The 16,137-nt window shown below is 38.1% G+C and overlaps 1 protein-coding gene across 7 annotated transcripts in view; it reads right to left on the minus strand.

The window, feature by feature from the left end:
- The window catches only part of PSIP1 (PC4 and SRSF1 interacting protein 1), a 41,069-nt gene that overhangs the window by 15,620 nt on the left and 9,312 nt on the right, over window positions 1–16,137 (minus strand). For 4 of the 7 annotated variants that reach the window (XM_080371869.1, XM_080371868.1, XM_080371864.1 and 1 more), the window contains exons 5-13: window positions 13,090–13,206; window positions 12,580–12,690; window positions 11,982–12,044; window positions 9,181–9,240; window positions 9,045–9,104; window positions 8,881–8,968; window positions 7,186–7,261; window positions 6,120–6,342; window positions 5,367–5,482 (exon numbers count right to left, since the gene is read on the minus strand). In XM_080371869.1, coding sequence (XP_080227995.1) covers window positions 5,367–5,482; window positions 6,120–6,342; window positions 7,186–7,261; window positions 8,881–8,968; window positions 9,045–9,104; window positions 9,181–9,240; window positions 11,982–12,044; window positions 12,580–12,690; window positions 13,090–13,206 — 914 coding nt within the window. Of the gene's footprint in view, window positions 1–4,612; window positions 4,906–5,366; window positions 5,483–6,119; window positions 6,343–7,185; window positions 7,262–8,880; window positions 8,969–9,044; window positions 9,105–9,180; window positions 9,241–11,981; window positions 12,045–12,579; window positions 12,691–13,089; window positions 13,207–16,137 lie in introns of all 7 variants that reach the window. The other 3 variants (XR_013924838.1, XM_080371865.1, XM_080371866.1) reach the window with 3 other exon arrangements.

Below are 16,137 nucleotides of genomic sequence, written 5' to 3' on the forward strand. Positions count from 1 at the left end.
AGGGCCCTTCTGATCAAATAACGACTAGAAGTCAAACTACAGAAAGGAGGGAGGAAAATCTATTATATCCATTAAGGGAGATTGCTATGGGGGGACCACAACCCGGAGTCGGATTTGTATCTGTACCCCTCAACTCTGGGGATGTGAGAGAATTTAAGAAAGAAATGGGACGCTTGTTAGAAGACCCATTAGGGGCAGCAGGACGTTTTAATCAATTCCTCAGCCCTAATATTTATACTTGGGACGAGATGGAGGCTATTTTAAAGATCTTGTTTGCAAATGAAGAACGAGGGATGATCAGAACGGCAGGCATGAGACATTGGGATTGGGGACATCCACATGGCCCAGCCGGAGATTTAAAATGGCCCTTACAGCGGCCCAATTGGGACAATCAAGATCCCGCACATAGAAATAATATGGTCGATCTCCAGGATATGATAATTCAGGGATTTCGGGATTCTGTACCCAGAGGACAAAATAAAGCCTTCAATGAACAACAGAAAAAAGATGAAACCCCCACCAGGTGGCTAGAAAGGCTGAGAAGGAGTTTCTAGCTATATTCTGGACTAGACCCTGATAGTCAAGTGGGTCAAGCCCTGCTGAAAACTCAGTTTGTGGCTAAATCTTGGATTGACATAAGGAAAAAATTAGAGAAAAATAGAAGATTGGCAGGAAAAAGGGTTAGATGAATTATAGCAACAAGCCCAAAAAGTGTATGTGGGAAGGGAAGGAGAGAGTCAGAAGGGACAGTCTAAAACCTCGATGGCAGCTGTAAGAGAAGGACAAAATTTGGACAGGAGAGGAGAAAGGTCCCAGAAGGGCCCAGAAAATCCTAGAAGAAAGGAATTCTGCTCACAAGATGTAGAGTGTTTCTATTGCCACAAGAGGGGGCATTTGGAAAGGAATTGTCAAAAAAGGAGCATGGATGAAAAAGTCTTTTAAAGAAGATTAGGGGGGTCAGGGGCTCTGTTTGCTGGGGACCCCTAAGGTTACTGAGCCCTTGATAAAATTAAAACTGAGTCCTCAGCATGAAGCGTAACAGAATATATTTTAGAACTCACAAAAAGGAGACAGGAATTAAGAAAGAAGGGTTTGATAGTACAAACTCCTCCCTTGGATATTTCCATACACCGAATTCAACCTGGAGACCAGGTATTGATAAAAACGTGGAAAGAAACTTCTCTAACACCCTTGGGAAGGGCCTTTTGTTGTTCTACTTACTACAGGTACAGCTGTATGAACAGCGGAAAAAGGATGGACTCACGCCAGCAGAATTAAGGGACCTATCCTCCCAGAGACGTGGACTGTGACGTTGGAACCAGGAGACCTCCAAATGAAGATAAGGAAAACCGGGGCCGGTAAATGAACCCCTCCAGAAGGGAAATACGAAATAGTTTATATCAATGGTTCCAAATACCACCTGGAATTACCCTACAAAAGGTATATTTTGCACCCTGGAGTGAAGAACAAATACCTGATCAAGCAGGGGGGAGCCGGACCATATAAACTGACAGGAACTCCTCAGGTTTTTCCCTTTTGCTGTGAGGCAGAGACAGGTATACCCGAATCACCCGGTATAGGAGACATCCATGGAATACCCTGTTTAAAACACCCCACTTCCGGACACTTATGCTGGGTTGTTTGCTAATGTTTAAATTGTGATAAAAAGTGGTCTTGTGTTTCAATTAAGAGACAACCTTATTGTATGAAATGTCGCAATAATCTGACACCTACCAGGGAACAGGCTCAAACAGAAATTTGTAAATTATTTTGTGGACGGGAACTGTCAGTACCTGAACTTTGGGAAGTATATGAAACAGACTGGTATAGAGTTTTAGGACAGTGTACTATAAGATCCTGGAAACGGGCACAACAACTGAACAGGGGGAAATGTATTTGAGAGATAACTAACTCTTTAGACCTTGAAAATTATTGCAGGATAACAGCAAATTCCCCTGAAGACTACCTGCTGCTGCCGAGAAGACACTGATATCCTGTTGCTCTCTGCAACAGAGTAGACGAGGAAAGGCAGAGAGGTACTAATAGTGGGGAAAATGAAGGCTGTTATCCTGATAATAATATTAATTACCACGACTTTAGAAAATGAACATCAACCCTTCAATTGGACCTTAGGTCAATGGGAGGGTCCTGTTACATTGAGAATTAATGTTACGGCCGGTGCTTCAAGTTTCTTAGTAGATCTCTGTGATTTAGTGCCCACACAACCATGTCTTAACCAGTGGCCTCATTACTTTTGTCCAAACTCAAACCCAGGAAAAAGTTATTGTAATTTTCCTTATAATGATGTTACTGACTCTGACTTTTGGACCCTGTACCATCAATAGAATTGTAACTTTTGTTAAAAACAGGTTAAAAAGGTGCAGTTAATGGTAATGAAACAATCAGAAATGGAAATGAAAATTATACCAAATGAAAGTCCTGAATTGGACACAGCTTGTGAGGCATTGTCTAGATTTGACCAGCAAATCACTTATAAATAAATAAAAGAAGGGGGAGAATTGTAATAAGTAAATAAGGGTAATTTGCTGATCAAAGGGGTTTTTAACAAAAGGAATGATCTTGCTGTAACAGATCTGAGAATGTTTTGTCTGGTGAGAAAAGAGTTAACCGTTAACCATGAGGTTGGAGATGTACCTCCTCAAGGCCAATGTTAAACCATAATCTCAAGTTACTATGACCACCTTTGTCTTTGTCTAGACTTTACTGTAAAAATAGTTTAGTTTGTAATGTACAGCTTCTTGCCACAGGACTGAGAGCATAACTGTTTGCTTAAACCGGCCTTGAAGCTGAGATTAAAAGGGCTGTGTTACCTGTTGGAATTTGCCAGCCTGGATGGAGCTGCGACTCCCCGGCCGCCCAGCGCTTTTTTTTTTTGCTTTCCTGCCTTAATAAACACTTAGTGAATTTATTTTGGACTCTAGCTATTTCAATTTCAACTATAACAGATCAATTGGTCATAATCAGTTCCTACATTACTTATTTTCTCATATAATTATTTTACCAGTGAAAGAATCCTACAACTGGCTATAAATGTATCAGTGATTATTACTCTTTGCTTTAAGGATATTTAAATTAAGGAAGACTACTTATTACAAATTCATTTAAATCTCCTGGTTCTTTCACTCTTTCTCTAGTGTTATCACTAAAAATAAAGCTGGAACTCAAGAAAAACAAACCAAAAGTTTTTCCCTTCTCAGTTACAGGATGAAGACAGGCAGAAGTCTTTCAAACAAGCTTTTGAACTCTATTCAGAGAGTTTAGCAATTCCTCAGTCTTGTCTTACTGAAGGTTTTCAAATCCTCATTTTAGAATTTGCATATTTCAGCATATCACGATTCAATGTTTGCAGGAGGGGCCTGGGAAGCAGGACCTCAAGTAAGGATCAGTTGGAAGAAATGTGCTCGAGTTTGTGGGTCACAAGCCCTGGTGATAAGGGACATGAGGAATACTGAAGGGTATAGAAACAGGGACTAAGTATCAAGTTGAGACTATACAAGGAATAAGGCGGTGTGTTTGTCAGCTTGCACAAGGACCTGGTGCAAGAACTGCAGACACTGTTATCTTTAACTATTGCACAATTGCTAAATAGCTAGTGTGAGGTCTTTGCACAAGTTGCCATGTAGTTATAGAATAAGCAAGTTTTTGAACCTATTAGAATAGGATGTAACAAGCTATTAGGCTAATTAAAGTGACATTTGCTTGCATCAAGCTGTGTCCTCTCTCTCAATTACAGCAAATATTCTGTAACTAATCTTCCTATCATAGCAATATGCATCCATAAAACATTCAGGCCTGCATGTCTATAGTCTTACATGTTCCTTTCATACTCTATCCAGTTACAAATCAACAGTTTGAGTACTTAAGACAATTTACTTCAATCTGTAGCACAAGTTCATGCTGTCCAAACAGTGCATGTACACTTTGTATATGCACAGAACTGTGTACAAAGCACTGTTATTCAATATAAGTATTTGTAGTCTTTCTAGCTACTTTGTTAAATCGGAATTATGCTGCTGAGAAAAGTAACCAAAAATGGTATCAGCCTATACTCAGTGTAGTAGTAGAGGAACCTAAGGACAGCACAAAAAGCAGCCGTTTGTTTTATCAATATTGAGTTTTGTGGTATTAGTCATCAGCTATAATTAAATTATGCATTCGTTAACTACTGCTTCTTTATCTTACCAAAACAAAGCTCAACCTACCCTCCAATGTATAAAATACGACTGCTATTTAAAAGTAGAGGAGATTGGATTATAACCAGAGCAATATGACTGATTTCTGTAGTCATTTAGCATATGCCACGTTTATTAAACAGTTCAATTTTTATTTATTAAAGAGTGCAATTTTCAAAGCTGCAAAGGTGCTAAGGACAATTTAATATCTCTGGAAAACACTTAGGTTTGCTACAGGCAAGTAGAGTAATCACATTAGGTTTCCAGAGAAGGAGTGACAGGAAGAGGAGAAGAAAGGGCTAGAGGATTTAAATAAACACCCCAAACATGATTCTTGTTAATGAATGTGAACAAGTTAGAATTTTGTTGTTACAAAAGGTGAAGGGGACCTTCATCCTTCTCTTCATCTGAATGTTCACCTTGTTCTCCCTTTCTTCTGCCCTCCCACTAACTGTGAGGATGGCAATATAGTGTTTTCCTGGTGGTGGCTTCTTCGCTCGTTTGCGGAATAGCTCTTGAGAATGATTCAGATTTCGTCCTATTGTCCCGCCCCCCCAGTTTCTGGCAGAATCTTCTCTCCATTCTTACGCTTGATTCATTTGATAAATTATCTTCCAAATGCAGATTGCTCATGGAATCACTCAACTGGCTTTGCAGCTCTACAGTAGAATAATTCTTATCTGTTCCTTTTTTTCTGATGGTTGAGCTCCAGCTGCCAGACAGAGGAGGAAATGTTTTCCAGGTAACCCTGTACATTCCACAACCCCATCAAAAAATCCATAAGCATGGATTGATAGGTCCTACCCGTTCTCAATCTGACAGAAAAATGTGTGGCTGTCCCAAACAGTTTTTCACACTGATCCCTTTTCACATGGATATTCTTAGGTTACTTCTAAACAGAACCCACCAGCTGTCTTCTGCTAGAATTTCTAAGTCACTGAAAACTGACATCACTTAATTACTAGGTTCAACTCTTCCCATCCTCCCACAACAGAACCTATTAGTTTAAAGGAGCTTTTTACTCTCCACTTAGGTTAAAATAGAAAAAAGGGTGGGGGGAGAGAACAACAGAACACTGCAAATCAGTTTGGAATTTTTTCAGGTATTGTCTTCTCCTGTTAGTTTCAATGTACTCCTACAACTTGTGTACAACACATGTTAAAACATACTCACAGTTCAGATACTGTTTCTTCCTCTTGCTTACACTTTCTTTCTGTTCCTTCCCTTTCATGCTGGCCTCTTGAAGCAATTCTTCTATAAGTGCTCAGGCAGGTCCTTCCCCTTTTCTTCTGTTTTTATATGAGATTTTTGGATTGGAAAGAAAAACAAGATTATTAAATCTTTGTTTCTGTTAACAGGTGAACTTACCTATGCTACATATCTTTGAAGCAACACTGCTTCACAGAACAATTCAACAAGAGCTGGCTTTCCCTGCAACTAAATACAAAACCTCCAAATATTGCTATGTTCTGAATTTCTGTAGCCCTTTCTCCTTTTCTAAGGGAAGGCAAATATCCTAAGCACCAACAAAATTAAGACTTCCCAGTAATTGGCTAGGGACAGCTTTATACCTTTCAAAACCTTGATTTCAAGCCAAATTCTCAGACACACCCAAGGAAAAAATGTCTGTGTTCAAAGGAACAGAAATAAAAAAAATTATCAAAATAAGTTACTTTTAAATTTTAAATATATTTAAATCCTTTTCAACAAATAAAGTGTCTTAGAAAAGATGCTTTTCTTTAAAAATACTGAAGTTCCTGAAATAATTATTTGACAAAATGAAGTTCTACATCCTTTATTCTATGAATCTGTATTAGTCAGCCACAGGGCTCAGACCTTTACCAAGTTCTATCATTACCTTCAAGACAGATCTGCAGTGGTTCTGCTTTCCTCTATAATAAATGTATCAGAAAAACAAGATTATACCTTGTCACCTTTTTCTTCTCCATCACCTTCAGAATCAGAAGCTGGTGCAGAAACCACTTTTGTAGCATTTCTCCTTTTTGGTTCAGCCTCTTTCTTTCCTTCCTTTTTGTCAAATTCCTTCTTTGATTTCTCCTCCTCTTTCTGACTTTCCTTATCTTTTTTTCCTTGTTTTTTTGGCTTTTCTTCTGGTCCTTTTTTCTTTGCCTTCTCCTCCTCCTTAACACTAAAATATGACCAGTGTTTAGGCATATCAATTGTCTACAGTGAGTTTAAAATATCACATTAACTCAGGAATTTGGTTTTTTTTGCCACAGAATATTAAAAGTTATGAATTCCTTCAATCTCAGTTTATTTAATGACTCATGAAAAAAAACATCAGTCTTTTCCTAAAAATTATAGCCCACTACCTATGCAAAAAAAGAAATGCTAGCATGGAGGCCTTAATGAAGCTAACACTAACATATGTGCAGAGATCCAAAACCAGGAAGTTAATGTTCAGAAGTCTGCTGGACCAAGAGTGCATACACCATAAATCAGTTTTATGAAGTATACTTAAGGTGTACGTATGCTGAAATTATGCATCCGCTAATCTATAGAAAACTACACCAATGCCCAGATTTCCTTCAGTTACTAGAACCACTAAGGACTTGACACAAGACCCTAAGAGGTTATAAATAAAGTTTTACAAATAGTGTTGGAATTTCATCAGAAGACTTCTGAAAAAATTTTACAAAAATAATCATTATTTTAATTTTGTCTTATCTTGTCTCCTCCCTTAGTAAATGTCTTTCCTCTTCACTCAGTATACAATTATAGAAAGAATTTTGCACAGATTTTACAAGTTAGGAAGGTTAAGATCTTCTGTCTCTTGTTCCAGAAATGTGTTACCTTGAGTTACTCTGTATTAATCACTTGAGCTATAAATAACATCAACATAAACAGTAACTCATACCGAATACTCAAGGGGCAAAACCCTGTCAGGAAGTCAGTATTAATTGTGAAGTCTTAACAAAAGGAACAACACAGTTTACAATGAAGAAGCTTTATATTAAGAAACAGAACTTACAAGTCACACTCTGAAAGACAAGATACTTTCACAGACTTGGGTCTCCCTCTTGGTTTTGGAACCTTCACTTCATAAGCTAGTATTTGTATAGAAAGAAAAGGTTAGTCCACAATCACCATCTGCTCCTCATCTATAAGGAAAGATTCTCACTCAGACAGAAGCTACACTTAAAAGTCAAAACAGACACTAACTTTGTTATCATAAAAAAAAATCAAGTGTTAATTGAATACCAAACTTTAATCAAGATCTCTTTGAAAAACTGAACTGTTAGTATTTTTCATTGGTTAATTAAAAACTTTCATTTTTTTAGCCACAGGCTCCAACTATAAATACTTGTGGGTTTTGCACTCTGTGCAGTTAGAATTTGCTTCACATGTTGCATAACTAGTATGAACAAGACTCAAATTAGAGAATGAGTAGGTCTGAAATTAAGAGAATGGAAAGAAGCCATTTAGTGTCCACATTTGTCCACTCTGCTTAACAGTATTTTTAGATTTATCATGGGGCTTCCATCACTTTCCTTGATAACAAATCACTGTTGAGAAGTTCTGCTACCACACTACAGTATGCTGCAAAATTGCACTTCCTCAGATTCATCACATTATTAGGGGACTAGACAAATACTGTTATCTGCCTTCTTGGCATTCATATCCTCCAAATACTTGCCCAATACCACAGTGAACATGTGGTTAGGAAACCTAATACTCAAGTATTGGGACTCTTGCTGATGTCAGCATGGAGTGCTTAAGCAAGAGATGCATGCATCATTATCAACATCAGAAAATGCTGCAATGTACATCTTATAAAAAGGTATTTTCTACAGAAGGTGAAATAAGCTAAACCACATACAAATAAAAATGAGATGGGAGGGGGTGCGAAGGGAGAAGGGGAGCTGAAGTAATACTTTGTTTCCTCAGTTTCCAAGGTAATCAAGTCTAGTTAACTGTACTTGCACTTTCTAAAAGTCATTTTCAAATGGTCAGCCAATACAGATGAGTATAAATTGTTTCTAGACTAGATGCTCATACAATGTACTTTGGAAGGCAGTTCTTGCAGCACTAAGTAGTAGCTAATAATCAATTCAAGAATATCTGCAAGCTTACCCAAGAATTGCAATTAATTAGATCATTGATACTTTGAAACAAGCATTGCAGAACTATCACCAAATGGTTCTTATTATACATCTTAAAAAAAGCACATCTATCTTCTTTTCATTTCAATCTACAGACTGCCTTAAATATCTTTTTAAGCAAGTCTCTCCAGCTTTGTTTTTACTGTTCTGAGCTCCACCTACAAGCTGTGTGTCCCCCTAGTTACCTTATGTTTTATGGATACTCTAACACAAAGTATTTTACAGACCTTTAATGAATATTAACTTTTATGGAGCAACAATGCACAAAGAGCTTATATCCCATCTCTGCACTTCAGCGGTATTCTATAAAGAAGGTTTTTCTAAAGATGATACTTGTACCCAAAACCAACAAGTCATACTTAGAGAACTGAGCATTAATGCTAACACTTTAAACCCATTTATGTCATAAATTCGTCAGTTTGACATGAGGTGTTTTCTCATTACAACCTATTAGCAAAGACCGCCTTTAGCATGAGAAAACACTCCAGTAGCACTTTGCAGTAAAGAGACAGCTGACTAATTTTACTAAGACATTTCTGGGATAAAACTTCTTTTCAAGTTACCTGCTGGTCGTCCTCTTTTGGGGCTTACTTTTGAAAACACTGCCACAGGAACTGCTGCTGCCTCCTCAGCTTCAGCTTGTTTTACAGCCTAATTTAAAGAATGGATTTTTGTTAAGTGAAAAAACACAGGGCACCAATATCTCAATTCCTCTTTTGGGGCTTACTTTTGGAGACACTGCCACAGGAACTGCTGCTGCCTCCTCAGCTTCAGCTTGTTTTACAGCCTAATTTAGAGAATGGATTTTTGTTAAGTGAAAAAACACAGGGCACCAATATCTCAATTCCTCTTTTGGGGCTTACTTTTGGAGACACTGCCACAGGAACTGCTGCTGCCTCCTCAGCTTCAGCTTGTTTTACAGCCTAATTTAAAGAATGGATTTTTGTAAGTGAAAAAACACAGGGCACCAATATCTCAATTACTTTCTCAAACAACAGTTTTAAGCTCCTAGAAATGTATTATTATGCTATTGCTTGTACAGATGAAAAATGTTTCCAAATATAGTAACAGCTTGTATTTAAATACCACTAATTTCACTCTCTCCATACCATCACATAGTAAAGTTTCATGTAATTTCAGCCAGCCCATTCAACTTCAGAATAATAAACCATCTTGGTACAACAAAGGAAAAACATTATTTGTAAGTATTTTTAGGATTACCATAACAGCATGCCAAAACCAGTTTTAAGCAGGTTAAGTTCACATTTCCCTACACACCCCATCACCCATGTAGAAATACTCTTTGAAATGCTATTACCTCCCCTAGCTGCATCAAAGTGATGACAGATAGCCAAAGAAGGAATATTAAATAATCCAAGGAACTCACAAGCTAACACAACACAGACACAGTGACCCTGTAGAGTCAGTGTTGTAGAACTAGGGTAAGAAATAAGTTTTCAGACCTACTAATTGCTGAGACAAAGTACCTGAAAGTAACTTATCCTCATTACAACATAATAGTAAGAGTAACTCCTGCTGAAGCAGAAACTTTGAAAAGGCAGCCCCAACACTGGAGCACGCGTATTATATATACAACTATGTAAAGAGTTACAGGAAATCATGTACAATGACTAACATCTCCACTTGAGAAGTATATAAAGTTGCTGTAAATAAACCTCCTAAAACCAGGAAAAGATGTGCTAGCTTTGTGGATTTACTACCCAGCACCCATCTTGGCGCACACATGAAATAAACAAGTATCTCGACTCTGTCGATCGCCTTTCACACACCAGGTGAAGTACCTTCCTTTAGGGGCAACGACAGTATTAAGCCAGTAGATGGCGCTACTCGGAAAAATATCTGCCTCCAAAAAGCACTACAGCCAATTACTGGCAAGGAAAAAAGGTATGTTGCACTAACTGGACATAATGACCCCCCCATCTACATAGTCATTTTATGGAGTTTGGTTGTAAAGACAGATAGAACTTATCACAAAAGAAAATCCTGATGAAACAACACATCTCCCTACAGAAACATTCCATATCCATACATGCATGAAAACAAGAACTGAGAAAAAAATCCCAAACAGAGAAAATGTTCACTGGATTTAGTATCCTGGATGCAGGTGCATCAGCTAGCAGCAACAGAGAAGTTACAAACAAGTACCTATGTATCTTTATATTATTTGTGGGCACCTATAATAAGACAATTTTAAAGACTAGAGACCAATCTAGAACACAGTAGAAGCACACCTTTCATACTGTGCTTTTCATCAGCCTACAGAAAGTCTTCTTAAATGAAGACAAAATACCTGCTAGAGTGCTTTTTTCACAATCCTAGGAGAAAGAACACCATGTTTTTAAAGGCAAGTAAGATATATTTGAAGTCATGTAACTGCATATCCAACTCTTTTCTGACCCACAAGCATACACCAAATCCCTTGAAATGTTTTTTCTGTTCAGCAATGGCCTGTAGTAATGCAAATTTCTTATTAAATCCCTTGCCCCATGCAGCACATGCCAAATACAAGCCTGTCAGCTGAAGCTAGTGTGACAGTGGAAATCTTAAGCCTGCAGTGACTTCTGATGCCAAAAACACCCCACCTCGAACAAAAAGAAAAATGCACCACAACCATACAATTTCAGTGCTTTTTGAAAATGCAAAGAATGAGATCTTTTTGTGTGCCATCTGTAAGGCTTCTCTTGTTTACAAGCTGAAATCACTTTTATGCATAGTCACAGACATTCGTTCAACTTGTTTCAGACTGGAGACTTTCTTTGAATTTTATTTTAGATTTCTATGTAAGTCTACATATTTTTTAAAAATAAAGTATTATTTAAACTATGTGGTTTAAATATTCAAGTCACTTCTGCAATAGCATCCAGGCACTATCTCCCTTTTCCATTAAGCAAATGATAGTCAGCATGTTGCTTACCTGTGACAACATACTAAAGTTAGTTACCTTGCACTCATCCCATCCCTGCTGTCAGCACTAATGTTACAAATTAAATGGTTTCAGATTAAAATTAAACTCTACCCCACTTTAAACTAGTTTTCAGTTGGGCCAGTTCCCCAGTCTGGCTTGCTGTGTGACCACATGAACAGTAAGGCTCGAGCATGCTGAGCAAGCAGGTGAAGCTGCTTCTTTCAGAGGAAGTCCATTTTTTTGCAGGTTAAAAAGACCACAAAATCACAACCTTACAAGAGGGAGTATTTCAGGTGTTAGTTCAGTATGACAAACATGTTAAACTTTTTCAGAGCTTCAGAACAGACTACTTTGCCAGTGGTCTAGCAACAGTTTATGTTTTAGTTTTTTCTACTTGGCAATGAAGTGTTTGGGAAAAGATGGGAACTGGTTAAGTTCAAACAGAATTAAAACTTGTAAAGCATCCTCTAGGAAAACCTCCATTCCTACAAATCTTTCAGCCATTTGAAATGAGGGAGGAGAGTATCAAACACAGCTTACACATAATCTGTCATTAAAGAAAACAATATCCAGTATCATCACATCCAAAAATTCCAGTGAGGTGAAGTAATTAAATAAATTATATATAAAATAAAATACTTACATGAATATGTATAATGCACATATATAATATATAATTTATGTTTTCTTTTATATTATATATAGATAATAAAAATAATTAAAGGAACATACTGTTACCTTCCTTTTTCTTCCTCTTCTAGGAACTTGAGGAATAGAATCATCACTTCTTTTCACCACATCCTGTCAAGGTTAAAAATGGTGCTAAGAGTCTTCACAAAAATACGTTTTTAATGATTCTAAGTATTTTCCACAACTGAAGCCTCTGGCATATAATTTAGACAAGAACCCCATAATATGTATGCAGACACCTCCTGCTTTTAAGTTAAAGTCATTATTACCTAGTAATCAGGATTTGCTTCTGGAAGGTAAGAAATAAGTACTAAATAAATAATACTGTTTTAAATAAAGGTATGTTTTAGTCTAAACTCTTTCTCTAGTCCTTTAAAAAAGTATATTTGCAATACAAAGTGATAAAAACCACACTGTTACATCTGTTTTAATTGATCTTACAGACAAGCCATACTAAAAGGTTCCTAAGATGAAAGCTTCAATTCCTGTTAGTTTCAAAGAGAGGCATAAACATAAGTGAATACATAAGTTTTATATAATTAAACAGCATCTGAGACTGTTACAGTAGTATTAACTATAGCTTCTTCGTAACAGATACGCATTGTATTAATATGTTCTTTGGTACACAGAAAAAGCTTTCACATACTTCTTCACCGTTTTTTTCGGAAGTTAGATCATCTTCCTTAGAAGTACCCAGCTCCTTCTCTTCCACTCCAGGTACTGTACTTAAGTAACTATCCTGCTGTTTAGAGTATAACTGTAAAAAGAGTCAATATAGAGTAAAAGAACACATTTAGAAGTATTTCATAGTGAAAAGAGAACACACTAATAACCATCAGGCTGGTTTTCACTCTGAATACTTTGTCTTGGACACAATTCTTTCTTAGGTACACATCTAAAAGCCTAAGGCAGGGCCACTTTTTCCAGTACATGATTGTTGATGGTTGTCAGAACAGGTTAAAAACCAGCAACATACCATAGTGGAACTTAAAATTCCACTTTGTGTTCATGATAATGTAACTACACACTACACTTTTTCACTGTATCACCATTACCTGAGCACTTTTAAGTGTTCATGTCAACATTCTAGATTCTTTTTGAACACTGGCAATGCAACACAGTTTTGACTTTAAAAACAAAACATTCAGTCACTTACTTTCCGGACAGTAGGCTTTCTTCTTTTAGCTGCTGCTTTTTCTTCACTTCTTCCAGCAGGCTCCTCACCACCTTCTTGAACAGCTTCCTTGACGGTAGCGTTAACAGCTGGATGGGACTTCAATACAAAAACATCAAAAATGAGATCCAAATCTCCTCCTGAGCTACAATAATGACACTGAGAAGTGTTATACCATATTACTGAAGGAAGCATCATGCTAAGGAACCCCTTACCAGTACTACAATAATATTACAATATACCTTATTTCATTACTTTCCATTTTTCAATTTAAATTGCATTATCATTATCAAATTTCCAAGCTCTAATGCTGTAACTTCTTTTCACACTAGAAATAGTGCAATTTAAGTTTTCTCTTATGTATAATTTTTAAAAATTGGGTTCGGTCAAATAAAACTTGTGATGCTATGGTCAAGAAATGCTTTTTTACATGAGCCATCAATCTTAAATGAGCCAACTACCTGTTCCTGAAAACATGAGCAGAAAAGAGATCATGATAAAAGCTAAAGACATCAAGTCTGAAACATGGAAATACAGAAAGTAAAGCTAAAATTACTCTTTTATTCCATTACATTATGTATCACGTTCTCAATCTTAACCATTACCTCCTTCAAACAAAGCTGGCAGAATGCCCCTGACTCTTTAATTTTTTCCCGCACTGAGGAAGTGGGTTTGGATTTAAGCCCAAGCCACAAGCTCCCTTCTGCCCTCCACCTCCCTTACTAGCATTTACAAGCAACATCTGTAAAGTATAAATAATGCTTTCAGAACATTCCAGCCAGTTCTGGCAGTTAAACAGAAAAAGCAGCTCTCTGAAGAACTTATCAAGGCAAAATATGCCCAGTAAAAGAACAGGGGGGGAAACATGCAAGTGAATTCCTCTATATGAATAGCTGACAAGTCTGTCCCTTTAATATTATTACTGTATCCAGAATAAAAGCCCGACTTTGCCAACTTTTCCATGTGATTACCCAATCTCCTCTGACCTTACCTGCTGTGTAGCCAAACACAAAATTATCTACTCACCTTGAATTTTTAAGGCTCTGACAACTGAACTGTCTTCCCTGCTACTGTCCAGTAACTGTGCTTCACTTAACTCTTAAGAATATTTTCTAAACCCAACAAATTGCATGTGGATCAAATATAGAGATGAAGAAATATCTTCAACTACATTCATTCATCTCAGACCTCAGCTAAAAAAAATAATCTTTTCCACTCACCAATGTGTACTGAATGCTGCAACATATTAATAGGCTGTTATATACTAATATATAGTTAGAAAACCAGTATCTTGCCAGTATGCTTATGTTACCTACCTTTCCTCTCAGTCTTCATAAACAACTACTTCATTTTTGAGATCACTTGCTGCCTACACTGCTCTTCTCCCACACACTACACCAGGGAAAACATCAGGCAGGTGTCAGCACCTACTGCCAGCCACCTGTGTGGAACCCAGCCTAGGATTGCCCTGAGCTGGTCAAAACCGGTTCCACCTGGCTCAGCAACAGGCAAATGGAGTCACCCCCCCACTCCCCCCAAACCTGCCCACCAGGAATGCACAGTGCCTTCACACCACCACTGTGGGAAGGGAATCACTGAGGAGATAAGCACCTGCCTGAGAAGGGCTAGAGGTGCTGCAGAAGGGGCTGCTGACACAGACACGATGCCTGTGCAGGGCATGAGGGACACTGAGCCAACTGAGATGCCAGGGCAGGAGGCACCCAAGGGGTCACCTGGTAATGATGCCAGGTGGGAAGAGAAGGCACCCAAGGAGTCACCCAAGCCAGGCTCCAGTCCAGAGGAATTGCCTGAGCAGGGACAGAAGGGATGGCAGCCCACAGAGAAGCCCACACCTGAGCAACTGAGTAAGAAAGGAGGAACAGCAGAAGCAAAGTAACCCCTACACAGTAGCATCAGTCTCCTGCACTGCCATCTCCTCACCCAAGGGACCAACTGCCATGTGCAACAAAGGGACTGGTGACTAGTGAGCAGAGTTGGCTGGAGGGAAGCTGATGTGTTGTTTTCTCCTACGCATTTCTTGTTTTTTCATGTTACCAGAACCAGTAACAAAAGCTTATGTGAAATGGGTAAACTGTGCCAAAGCCCCCAACACGAGTGGTTCTGTTGCCTTACCATACCCCTCTGGCAAAGATGGGAAGGAAGGCCTCAGAAGCCAATTTCAACCACTCTGCTACCCTTAAAACAGGTATCAGCTTCCCCATAAACTCCCAGTAAAACTGCCTAAATACCTGTATCAAGCAGTCTTAAAACTTCCTTCCCCAATCAAAATATACAGAAGCCCAACCCCTCAGAAAACCCTTAGCTGTTAATCAAGATAGCCACAGAGACTGTTATCAAGCAGATAAGCATCCTTCCCTTTTTACTAGAAGTGAGAAACTGTACGTAATTGTTTCTCCACTTTGAGAATAGGATGCTAAAGCAACATCTTCATGAACAGGAAAACTGCCACAGTCAAAACATCAAGGAAACCAACAAGAACGTTAAAGTACCTCAAGTGTCATCATTGTGAACTGTATGTTATCCTGCAAAGTACTAAATAAATAAAGCTAATTTCAGCACATAAGCTGAAAAAAGTAAAATCAAAACAAAAACCAAACATCACACTACAATTTTCTTATTCTTGAGAAAGTGGGATGTTCCTCCATCTCATCTATAATCTTTGGTGGAACACTGACATAATATTGACATTCTAAGAATTAAACCCAAGAAGTAGTGCTTTGTGAAAAACCATGGAAGATCCATGGCTGATTAACCTGACAAAGATAGTAAAGCTATCTCTGAAACATACCCTTATCAGCAGTTCTATTTCACATGAAGTAACACTTACTCTGTTTTAGATCCCAATTTATTTTACAGACTGTCAAAGCCAGTCAGCTGCATATGTACTCCTTCAGCACCAACAAGGACTGCCCACAAGTAACAAGAGCTGGCTAAATGCTGACTAAGGCCTTGATTTAGCTTTACGTCCCTGCAAAGACAACATGGGTAGGCACATGCAGTCCAGAAGGT

Source organism: Falco punctatus (genome assembly GCF_963210335.1).
Source record: "Falco punctatus genome assembly, chromosome: Z".
Taxonomy (NCBI): Eukaryota; Metazoa; Chordata; class Aves; order Falconiformes; family Falconidae; genus Falco; species Falco punctatus.